The 12,531-nt window shown below is 43.6% G+C and overlaps 1 protein-coding gene across 9 annotated transcripts in view; it reads left to right on the forward strand.

Moving 5' to 3' along the window:
• The window catches only part of CIZ1 (CDKN1A interacting zinc finger protein 1), a 24,309-nt gene continuing 11,778 nt past the window's right edge, over positions 1-12,531 (forward strand). For 2 of the 9 annotated variants that reach the window (XM_027869274.1, XM_027869275.1), the window contains exons 1-4: positions 201-343; positions 1,175-1,289; positions 1,976-2,094; positions 11,368-11,528. In XM_027869274.1, the coding sequence (XP_027725075.1) occupies positions 1,177-1,289; positions 1,976-2,094; positions 11,368-11,528 (393 nt within the window). In that variant the 5' untranslated portion in view covers positions 201-343; positions 1,175-1,176. Of the gene's footprint in view, positions 38-84; positions 171-192; positions 344-524; positions 670-1,174; positions 1,290-1,975; positions 2,095-5,265; positions 5,303-11,367; positions 11,529-12,531 lie in introns of those variants that run through there. The other 7 variants (XM_027869271.1, XM_027869272.1, XM_027869277.1 and 4 more) reach the window with 7 other exon arrangements.

Here is a 12,531-nt window from a genome sequence, read left to right on the forward strand (position 1 = left end):
GCCTCCTCCCCAGTCAGACCGTGGCCATCTGCCCCAGGTACCGAGAACTCTCTGGGAAGCGGAACGAGCCGCCTGTGGCCATCTGCCGCTCTCCCTCCGCCGTTTACTCCTCCTCCCCTTTCTGTCCCACCTCCCGGGAGCAGATGGCTCCTGCCTCCCCATTCCCTAAGGCAAATTAAGGAGGTGGGGTGAGGGGGGTGGGGGAGGCGGTTTCCGGAGAGGTCTGGAGAGCCAGTGGATCGGGGATCAGAGAATTTAGGGTCCCTGACTTACTTCATTTCATTTCGCGCCCCCTCCCCCCGCTCCCCGGAGCATTCAGGAAAAGCCCCTCAGAGCCGGGGAGGTAGGTGAGGCGGCCGCCTCCCCACGCGCTCTCCCCGGAGCTCTCGGGAGGGACGGGGAGAGCAGGAGGGGGAGGGGAAGGGGAGGGTCCGCGGTGGCCATGGGACCTCCGGGCCTACCGAAGGAGCTGCCCCCTACCCAGGCCCCTCCCCGCCCACCCCGCCTCTTCCCCCCCCAGCTGCCGATTGTACCTTGGGGAGGGGAGAGAAAGGAAGGGATAGGGGAGCTGGGATCAGAGAAGGACCCGGGCCGGGCCAGACGGAGACCCAGAAGTCCGGGCCCAGAGCGGGGGAGTTGTCCCGGCCGGTGTGTCCCTTAGGAAGGACGGTGCGGGGGCCTGGGGGGGGCGCGGAATGAGGGAGGGGCTCAGTTCGAGTCCAGATTTCGGGGCTGCTCGCCCTTTGGGGCTTGCCTTTTCCACTTTTTTTTTTTTGTCCCTTTGTGGGAGAGAAGGATGCTTCGGGAAACATATTGGACCTTGGGGATGGGGCAAGGATCCTTGAAGAAGGGTGCGGGTGGGAGGGCGGGGATGAATTTGGCGGGAATACTTAGGGGGTCGTGGGGTGGACAAGATGGAGTTGTGATTCGGTAAAGCTGAGGCTGGGGTTCTAGAGTCGGGGGAATTTGGAATAGGAATGGGGAGCTTTAGGAGGGGTTTGGAATAACTTAGGGGAGGGTTTCTCAGGCGGGGGGGATAGGGATGGAGGGATTAGGGAGTGGGGGGGTGTGCTTTTGTAGGAGGCTGAAGCAGGGGGAAGGTTAGGCTGGATACTGTAGTCCCCCTCTCTTGCTCCCCTGGTTCTGATTCTCCCCATCCCCTTCCGGCCCACAGCGATGTTCAGCCAGCAGCACCAGTTCCAGCAGCAGCTGCTGCAGATCCAACAACTCATCCAACAGCAGCAGCAACAACAGCAACAGCAGCATCCGCCGCCGCCCTCCGCAGGCCGGTGAGCGCCACCACTCGAGACTGGGGATGTCCAGCTTGCCCGGGCCCGAGGAGGCGGGGCTAGCCAAGGAAACCCCAGACCCATGTTGGTTCTGTATGCTCACTTTCCAGGGGCTGGGGCTGGTTCCTGGTCTAATGGGGTTGTTGAACGATAGCCCAAAGTTCTCAGCCTGTACCTGGAAGCCCCAGGTCCATTTTATTTCTCGTATTAGGAGCCTGGACCCAATCCCTTATCCCTTACTCCTTTCCTCCCCCTACAAACACCTTCTGCTGATCCAGCACCCCAAGTTTCCCTAGTCCTCCCACCTAGCCTGGTATTAAGCTCCCAAGGCCAAAGTTTTTATATCTGTACTCCAACTTTCCATTCAACCCTTCCTCAAAGATCTTAGTTTAATTGGACAGTGCTCAGAACCACTGCCCTTTGCTTGTCAGACCTTTTGGTGTTTGGGGGTGGCCTTGCATGGGCCTGTTTTTGCAGGGAATGGGAAGATCTTAGTCCACTCTACCTTCCTAGCCCCAAGTTGCTTCTTGGCCTTCCATCCTAACCTTTCTATTCCTATCTCGAAAGTATTGGGCTCTTTTGCCCTGCTATTCTCTCTGCCTTACAAGCCCCTGGAAAGAGAAGGGGCAGTCTGTAGAGAATCACAAAAGGAATCTTCTCCTACCCTCTCCCCTCCTTGTACGCAGGGGGCTGTCCCCACAGCAGCAGCAGCAGCAGATCTTGAACCTCCGAACCACAGGTCAGGCCTCCCTTCTCAACTCGAACCCCATGCTGCAGAGAGCCCTGCTGATGCAACATATGCAAGGTACAGACACTTCTGCCCAATCCCAGTCGCTCTTCTAAGTCCATGTAAATGTTTGTTGCTCTGGCTGTTCTCAATAGAGCCTTAATTCCAGGCAAAATTCAGGATCTCCACATTGTATGACTGTCATGGAATTTTCTTAAAATATAGCTAGATATTACATTTCCAGGCTGCCAGGAGCTAGAGAGGAAAGTCGACATTTTGTCCATCCTTTCCATGCTGAATTAATTCTCAGAACCTAAGAGGAGAGAAGGAGTGATCCAGCCCTTTTCTGTGTATGTGGAGACTGGAGTTGTAAGTGGAGGAAAGGATCTAGGGCTATTTTGCTGCTTGATGACAGGATTAAAGAATTGTAAAAATTGTAAAAAAAAAAAAAAAAAGGCTCAACTCCCTCAGTCAAGTGTTATTTAATGGGAGTGACTTGCAGAAAGCATTTTGTTTTACAAAGTCATTGTAGAACTGAATATTTTGCTACCAGATTCCCAAAGCTTTGGTTCTGTGGGCAATTCTAGAGGGTTTCTTTGTGATGTAGTTTGATTTAAGGGACTGATTAGTGAGATTACAAATCATTTCCTGTGAATTATTGTCAAAGCTTCCAGTTCCTGCTGGGCCTTATGGGAAGATTGTTTCTTTTTCTCTGGAGGGACTAAGAAGGATAGGAAATACTCCCTACCCTTGAGGAACAAACAGTTTAGTTGGGGTGGCACCCCATGTATGCAAAAAGATATATCCTGCCTTGTATTATTGTTAAATCTTTAATGATTGCTGTTGGCAGGAACCAACAAAGAGCATTTATTAAGCATTTACTGTGTGCCAAGCACTGGGGATACAAATAAATATAGAAGGGAAGGCCATCCTAATCCTTTCTGAGCTAAATTTCTAATAGGAGAAGCCTTCACTAATAGGGCAATTTTGGCAAGGGAGGGACATTTAGGTTTGGAAAATTACTGGGAAGGGGAGTGAAGCCATAGATTGACACACCCTTTCCGGGAGTGATGATGGTTGATTTGATTATGGCTCCAGAACTGGTAATAGGGATAGGGGGGAGGTTAGGACCTCAGGGAAGAGGTGGCTTGAGTTGTCCAGTAAAGCTTGGCTTTAGCCAAGCCTAGAGATCGTGGTTGACCGAGGCCACCACCAATGAGGGTGAAGGTGTGAAAGGTAGGAAGGATGAGCTTGGGAAAAGAAAGGTACCCATATCCTTGAGCTTAGAGATCCGCTGGAATGGTACTGATAGTTAGGTGGTAGGGTTTAGCATGGTTTGGGATTTAGTCCTGTCGCTAACATTGTGGCCAAGGGCAAGTCACTTAATCTTTCTGATACTTAGTTAATTGATCTGTAAAATGGATACAGTAATACCTGTAGTGCCTCCCTTACCAGGTTATTGTTAAGATTAAATGAGATAATGTATGTAAAGCATTTTTTGAACTTTAGAGTTGTTTTTATCCTTTAGGAGATGGAGAAATTCTTGAACACTGGTAGGAGTGGAAGGGTAGGGATAGAGAGGTCTGTCTGGAAAATCATCAGGGAAGGGATGGAACTTGAACTTGGTCTTAAAGGACAGGAAGAGATAAGGAGAGAAGAGGAGAGGGTATTCTAGTCAGGGGTGGGGGGTTATCATGAATGTGTATGATTAGAGGTACCTAGGTGGCCTAGTGGATAGCTCTCTGGACCTGGAGTCAGGAAGACCTGAATTCCAAATCTGGCCTCAGATGCTTATTAGCTGTGTGACCTTGGGCAAATCATTTAACTCTATTTGCATCAGTTTCCTCACCTGTAAAATGCACATAATAATAGTACCTACCTCCTGGAGTTGTTGAGGGGATCAATGAGACAATATTCCTAAAGTGCTTGACACATAGTAGGTGTTTAATAAATGTTTCCTTTTGTCCTCTGTTAGGAGGTCAGTGTCGTGTTTTATCTTTATTCTTTTGTACTCATGGTTTATCATAGTGTTAAGAGTTCAAAGTCTTTCAAAGTTGTTTTTCTTTATAATGTTGTTATTGTATGGATTGTTCTAGTTCTGCTTACTTCGTCAGTTCATGGAAGTCTTTCTGGTTTCCTATAAAGTTGTTGATTTCTTCATTTCTTGTAGCACAATAATATTCCATTACATTCTTAGGCCATAATTTGTTTAACTGTTCCCCAATAGAAGAAAACCCTCTTAGTTTCTAGTGTTTGGCTACCACAAAAAGAGCTAACATATTTTTGTACCCATAGGACTCCTTCCTCTTCTTTGACCTTTTTGTGGTATAGACCTGGTAGTGGCACTGCTAAGTCAAAAGATGGGCACAGTTTAGTAATTTGGGGGAGTTGTTCCAAATTGCTTTCCAGAATGACTGGACCAATTCATAGCTCCTGAAACAGTGTATAAATGTGCCTGTTTTCCCTCCAACATTTGTCATTATCTTTTTTGACTTTGCCGGTCTGATGGGTGCAGGGTGGAACCTGAGAGTTGCTTTACTCTTATTATTAGTAATTTGGAGCATTTTTTCATATGGCTATCTATAGCTTGGATTTCTTTCTTTGAAAACTGCTTGTTCGTATCCTTTGCGCTTATCAGTGGGGAAATGGTTCTTAGTTTTATAAATTTGAATCAGTTCCTTCTATAACTTGGGACTGGGAGAATCATTATCAGAGTCACTTGTAAAGATTTTCCTTCTAATCTTGGCTGTATTGGATTGTGCAAAAAAATTTTAAATTTTATGTGATTAAAATTGTTCATTTTTATCTTCTTTAATCCTCTCTACCCTCTTTTGGTCACGAACTCCTCCCCTATCCACAGATCTGAAAAATAATTTCTTCCTTGTTCCTCTAATTTGTTTATGAAGTGACCTTTTATATCTAGGTTATGTATTCATGTGGATCTTATCTTGGTATATGGTGTGAAGTGCTGGTCTAAGCCTAATTTCTACCTGACTGCTGTGCAGTTTTCCCAATAGCTTTTAACAAATAGTGAGTCCTTATGCTACTTGCTAGGATCTTTGAGTTTTATCAAACACTAAACTACTGGGTTCCTTTGCTTTTGTATATTGTGTACTCCATTAGACTCACTGATCAACATTTTTTTTTAACTGCTATCAAATCATTTTAATGATTGCTACTTTGTAGTCTAGTTTAAGATCTGGTACTGGTAGATTTCATTTCTTTTTTTTTTTCCTTTTTGGTGAGGCAGTTGGGGTTAAGTGACTTGCCCAGGATCACATGGCTGGTAAGTGTCAAGTGTCTGAGGTCGGATTTGAACTCAGGGCCTCCTGACTCCAAGGCCAGAGCTTTATCTACTTTGCCACTGAGCTGTCCCCTAGATCCCATTTCTTTCCACTTTTTTTAATTACCCTTGAGATTCTTGACCTTTTATTCCTCCATATGAATTCATTATTATTTTTCCTAGCTCTGTAAAATATTCTTTTGGGAGTTCAGTGTAGGATTGAATAAATAATCTATGTAATATTTAAATTTTATTATAATTATTCTAATCATATATAATTATTCTAATTATATTGGTGTAACCTATCTGAGCAATTAGTTTCTTTATATCTGTATTTCTGCAAAGGTTGTTTTATAGATAGATTCATATAAACCTTGAGTGAATCTTAGGAGATACACTTCCAAATATTTTATAGTTTTTGTAGTTATTTTGAGTGGAGTTTTCCTTTCTACTGGGTTTTGTTGGTTATATAGACCAATGCTTATGATTTATGTGGATTAATCTTATATCCTACAAATTTGCTGAAGTTATTAATTAACTTAATTTTCAGTTGGTTTTTATGTGTTCTATAAATTTACCGTCATATCAACTGCAAAAGTGATAATTTTGTTTTTTCTTTGCCTATTCCCTTATTGCCTTATTTCCTTAACTTCCTTTATTTGTCTTATTGCTATAGTTAGCATTTTTAGCATTATGGTAAATAATAGTGGTGATAATGGGCATCCTTACTTTACCTCTGCTCTTACTGGAAAAGCCTCTAACCTTTTTCCATTACGTTTATGTTTACTCTTGGATTTAAAGAATACTACTTCCTATATTAAGGAAAGGTCTATTTATTTCTATGGTTTTCTTCATTTGTAAAATGAAGATAATACCTACTTCAGAGGGTTATTGTAAGGAAAGTTCTTTGCAAACCTTAAAGTACTATATAAATGTGAGTATCTTTTATCCTTAACATTTTTCTTATTGCTATCTTTTGTTCTTACGTGACCTTCATTTCCAAATATATCCCTCCTTCTCTCTTGCCCCAGAGAGCCATCCCTGGCAACAAAGAATTAAAAGGAAGCTAATAAAAGGAAACAAGGCAATTGCACAAAAGTCACCAGCACATCAGCTGAGTTTGATAGGATGTGTGCTGGGAACCCATAGTTCCTCACCTCTCTAATGATGGGAGGAAGGTGTATGTTTCCATCTCTTTCAGGCCAAGTTTGATCACTATAATTACATGGTTTCTTTTTTTGTTCTTTCCATTTACATTGTTGTAATCATTGCATATATTGTTTTGGTTTTGGGGTTTTTTTTGTTTTGTTTTGTTTTTGTTCTGCTTAGTTTTTTTGCATAAGTTCATATAAGTATTTCTATGATTCTCCGTATTCTTCATATTTGTTGTTTGTTAAGGCACAGAAATATTCCTTTTGTTCATATACCACAATTTACCTAGCATTGTTGTTATTCTCTGAAGGACTTTTAGGGGATCTAATGTTTTTTGAGCATGAACTTTGGGGCCCTAACCTAGTGGTTGGTGGCTGGTGCTTTGACAAGCCTACATATCAAGTCTCCAATGTGAGGGATAAGTGGAAGTTCAGTGATTGAGTGAGTTAGAGACTAGTAAAAACAGACTGTACTTTTAGAGTTGTTGTCTTACGCCTTTATTGTCAAAACCTGTAGGTTTGACACTTAAGCTCTTAGTGAAAATCTGCTGTGGCTGCCTTTGTGCTAGATGTTTTGGGCTTATGCTTCTTGAATTCTTAGCTCATATGCTGTCTTCTCCTTGAAGCTTCCCTTGCATTGCTCTCCCCACCTCCAAAATTAGTAATGGCCTTTCCCCTTTGGATCTTACAAAACACTTAGCTTTGCACTTCTCTAAGGTATTTATTATATATTATTTTGTATTTTATTTATCTGTGTATGCCTTATATTCCCCTACTAGGTAAGCCTTTGTCATACATAAACTTTTTATGCCCCCATCACTAGCACAATGCTCTGTATCAACATCACTAAGAGCCTTGCACTGGGGATAAAAAGACAAAAAAGAAATAAGCCCAGCCCCCAAGGAGCTTACATTCTATAAGGGGATACACACACACACATATATATGTATGTATATATGTATATACACAAAATAAATGTAAGGTAATTTTGTTTAGGGAAGGGCAGTAGCTGCCAGGATGGATCAAAGTTTTCACATAAAATAGGGGTTTTAATCTTTTTTTGTGTGTGTCAAGGATTTTCTTTGGCAGTCTGATAAAACCTGTGGTCCTCTTCTCAGAAGTATTTTTAAATGCATACAATAAAATACATCAGATTACAAAGGAAACTAATTATATTGAAGTACACGTCTCAACACATTTAATAAACAAATTCAGGGATTCTGAGTGAAGCACCCTGGATGTAAGAGGGTTGCTTTTGATGAGTTTTGAAATCTGAAATGAGATTCTAAGGGACAGGGGTGAGAAGATAATGCATTCCAGCAAGGGAGGTGACCAGGGAAAAGGCATGGAGGTGGGAAATGTATCTTGTGTGAAGAACAAGAAGATGAGGTTGGCTGGATTGGAGAGGTGCTTAATAGGGTGTTGTGCAGTTGCTGAAGGCACAACCCCTGCCTTCAAGGGACTTATAATCAAAAGGCCTTTGGCAAGTGGTATCCTCTACTGTGCTGCCATTGGGGAGCTCCTTTCGGGGAGCTGATCATGCTTTGTTGCCCTCTCAGCTGTGTTTGTGACTCTCAGGGCTCTAGGCTTTGCACCCTCCTCTATAGAGGAGGTATCCCATATACCTCTCTATATCCCCCAGCTTTCCAATGTCTTCCCCACTAGAATGTAAGCTCCTTGATGACAGGGACTGTCTTTCTTTTTGCCTGTATTTGTATCCCTCATTCTTAGCACAGGACCTGGAGCAGGAAGTGATTAATAAATGTTTGTTGCCTACCTGACAATAAGCATTTAGTGAGAGTTTACTGTGTGCCTGCTGCTTTGCTAAGCACAGGGGATACAAAAACAAAAAGGAAACTGTTGCTATTGAAAAGTAAATACAAAATTGATAAAAAAGAATTTTAAGGGGATGGGAAAAAGTAGGGCAGTCAGGAAAGAGTTCCTGGAAGAAGTGGGAGGATGAGCATTTGAGCCTTGAGGGAAGCAAAGTATTCTAAAAGAAGGAAGTGAGGAATGACACCAGTCTCGGCATGGGGGAACAGCTATGCAGAGGCAGAGAGCCAGGAGATGGAATGGCAGTTTAGTGGGCAGTGAGATTTGCTGAAATGTAGAATGCATGAAAGGAAGGAACATGCAACAAACCTGGAAAAGTTGGCTGGAGCCAGATTGTAAAGGGCATTAAGTGCCAAACACAGCAATTTGAATTTTATCCTAAATACATCAGGACACCACTGGGTCTTTTTGAGCAGGGGGAGTGATATGTTTGGACCTATGTTTTAGGAATACAAATTTAGTAGCTGTATGAAACATGAAAGAGAGTGGAAAGTGAGAGAGGAGGAGAAAGGATACAGACTGAATGTAGAAAGAGCAATCTGAGGCTACTGAAGTATAGAGCAGAGGTTAAGAGGACCTGCACTAAGTGGTATTTTTGTGAAGGGATGGAACATATGGGAAACATTTGTGGAGGTTATCCTAGATAAGACTTGGTAACTAATTATATCTGGACAGTGATGGGGGAGTACTCATAGATGACGGCAGAGTAAACCTGGATGGTTGGAAGGACTGGCATTGGTGTCATCAGAAATAGGAAAGTTAGGAAGAGGGGTAGGTTTGAGGGAAAACATGAGTTCTGTTTTAAACCTGTCAAGTCTGAGATGCCTAAGGAACATGAGACATCCAGTTAGAACAGCATGGTGTCATAGAAAAAGCATTGTATTTGAAGGAAGAGGATTTGGGTTCAAATCCTGGCTTTGCCACTTATTGACTGTGTGACCCTAGACAGGTCACTTAACCTCTCTAGCCTTGTTTTCTTATCTGGGGTCAGGCTTATTGATCTCTAAGGTTTCTTCCTAAGGTTCCTTCCTATGGCTCTAAAACTTTAACCTCTAAGATTCCTTCTATTAGCTCTAAAATACTGCAACCCTAAAACATTTTGTGATTGGGGACTGGAGCCCAGGAGAGAGATAAGGGCTTGCATATAGAGACTAAGGCTGGGATTCATCAGCATAGAGATGGTCATTGAACCCATGGGAGCTGATGAGATCAAGAAAAAGAAGCAAAGAGGAAGAAGGAGATCCTTGGTGGGACCCAAAGCTGGGAGACAGAGGTGGCGGTTTAATAGGATAGGGCAGTCCAACAAAGCAACCTGAAGAGTGGCGAGACAGGTAGGAAAAAAAAATCTAGAATACAGAGAGGTAAAAAGCCTAGAGAGGAAAGAGTATCTAGCAGAAGTGGAAATGGAGGAGGGAGGGGATCCAAAGTATCATGTCGGGGGAGAGGGGCCTAGAGTTACAAGAGCCTTAGAGGAGCCCAAAGAAGCATGGGGCCTGATTTGGTCACTGAAATAACCATAACAATAATAACTGACATTTCTATGGTGCGTTAAAGTTTGCAAAGCTCTTTACATTATTACGTGAGGTGCTAATACCATATTAACATGTTCAGGGCAAAATACTTTGGAGATCCTGAATGTGCCTTTGGCCCAGACTTAACTATGAGACTCTGGGTTAGTTGTCTCTCCCACTGCCTTGTCCTGGGCCTTGGTTAGCCTACCTGAAGAACTGATTTCCACCTTCACCTTTCTGTCCTTTCCAGCCTCACAGTGCCACTGAGATAGGATAGCTCCTAATACTCATCTCCCAGAAATTGGAGGAGGCAAGGGGATGTGTATTAGAGTCAGGAGAGTGGGAAGGGAATAAGCATCTATTAAGTACCTACTACACGTCAGGCACTGTGTGAAGTGCTTTTACAATTATTATCTCATTTGATCCTCACATCAACTCTGGGAGGAAGGTGCTATTAAGATCCACATTTTACAGAGGAAACTGAGGCAGACAGAGGTGAAGTGACTTGCCTAATGTCACACAATTAGTTATGTGTTTGAGGCTGAATTTGAACTCTAGTCTTCCTGACTCCCCACCTAGCATTGTATCCACTGCACCATGTAGCTGTCTAGCTTAGCTGAGTCCATACCTTGTACTCGGTTTCCTCTCAACATCCATCATTTCTGGCCTGTGGGAGGGGAGTGGAGGAGGAAGCTTGCCATCTGAGAAGCTGATCTCTGAGTGACCTATTCCTGGTGTACTTCAACACCTGCATGAAAAATTCAGGGTGTAGCCATGACCCATCACCTAAGGGAGGAGAAGGTAAGCCCATGCCTGACCAGCTGGAATTTCTAACTTACTCATGGAAATCAGAACCATAGAATGTTAGAGCTGGAAGAAATCATCTGCCTCAACCTCCTCATTTTACAGAGGAAGTTACTGGGGCTCTAAGATGGGGAGTGACTTTCCCAAGGTCACAGAGTGCTTTTGTGGTAGAGAAGGAGACAAGAATGTCTTATTTCTTCAACAAGTCTCTATTATGAGACTGCTATGTACAGGGCTTTGTAGCAGGTGGATTGGGTTTCCTAATTCCCTCTTAGTATCACTAAGTATGAAAAGCTCCTAGTGGGCAAGAATTTTTTGTAATTTTCTTTGTGCTAGGCACAGGGGGTGAGTCACTTAGTAATTGCTTTGGGGAGATAGTTTTTTCCTCTCCTTGGGTAGCTAGGAGAAAGGTGACCAGATGGTGAGTGGGAGAGAAAGAGGTGGCTCCTTTCCTAGCCATGATCCAATGGCATGTAGAGCCAGTCCGCCAATCTCTCACCATCACCAAGGAGGCTTTCCCTTTCTCCCTGAGAGTGCCTCCTCAGGATTATCCCTGCCCCTTTCATCATTTTTTACCCTTCAAGTAGCTTCTAGTGTTCCATTTTTGCCCTAATCTCAAGAGGGACAGACAGGCTGGGGACAGGAATTGAATTTGAAGTGGTTTATTCCTGGCCTCCAGTAAAAGCTTGTCCTGGATCTTTGTCCTTCAGGGAGCCTGACCCTTAGACCCTGGTCTCCCTAAACTGTGGTTGTGATTCTTTTCTGTCAGCAGGCAGATTCAACATGACTGCTCCTGGCCTTCAGCATTTCTTCCCCCAGGCTACTCGACACTCCCTCCTAGGTCCTCCACCCGTCAGTGTCTCACTCAAACCCGCCCGCTTAGGCTTCCCAGGGCTCCCTTTCCAGAGGCAGAACCGGGGCTACCGAAAGGTAAGCAGAGGCCAGGGGTGTGGTGACGGGCAGTCCTTCCCTTGGAGGGCTGGGGGCACAAGTGTATACTCCTACTAGTGGAAGAGAACACTGGGCTGAGAGTAAAGCCTCTTGGGTATCATCCTGGATCTGCCAGTAGCTAAGTCACTTCACTCTAGGCCTCAGTTTTCAAAACTCTGTTAGACGAGAAGGTTGGACTAGGTTGTCCCAGAGTTCCCTTCCAGCCCTAGGGCCCAGAGATGTGTGATGGAGGAGCGTTATATTAGCCTCCTCTGAGAGACTGACCTTTAGGCTAGCCAAGTCTGGAGGGACAAGGTGCTGTCTTGTACATCAGGGCTCTTAAAAGGGAAACCCTTGATCCACACATGGCTGGAGAAGGGCTAGAACCTTCAGTTTTTGCCACAACAGAAAGGAACTATTGGAAGGGGGTGATAAAGGAGTGGTTAGGAAGAAGGAAGGTTGGATAGAGGAGGAGCAGGAAGCTGTGGAGCAAGGTCTAGTCTCTGCTCCTCATGTGGAATAGAATATAGGCCTTTTATACTCAGCCTGGATCTTGGGTAGCCCAGGTTTCATTTATTTATTTATTTATTTAATTTTTTTTTCCCTAATTACACGTAAAAACAATGTTAACATTCCCTTTTCAAATTTTGAGTTCCAAATTCTCTCCCTCCCTACTCTCCCTCCCTCATTGAGAAGGCAAGCAATTTGACAAAGGCTATACACGTATGGTCATGCACAGCACATTTCCATGTAAGTCATAGGCAGCCTAGGTTTTAGAAATGCAAGAGTCAGTCTTTCCTGGGACCTTCTGAGGATGAGGCATGCCAAGGTCCTGCAAGATTAATAATAATAATAATAATAATAATAATAATAATAATGATATATGTACAATAATCATAGTTAGCACTTATATAGCACTTTATATATATTCTCTCATTTGAGCTTTACAGTAACCCTATAAGCTGAGTGCTATTATGGCCATTTTACAGATGAGGAGTCCGAG

Source organism: Vombatus ursinus, unplaced genomic scaffold (genome assembly GCF_900497805.2).
Source record: "Vombatus ursinus unplaced genomic scaffold, bare-nosed wombat genome assembly UNPS02014793.1, whole genome shotgun sequence".
In the NCBI taxonomy this organism is placed as follows: domain Eukaryota; kingdom Metazoa; phylum Chordata; class Mammalia; order Diprotodontia; family Vombatidae; genus Vombatus; species Vombatus ursinus.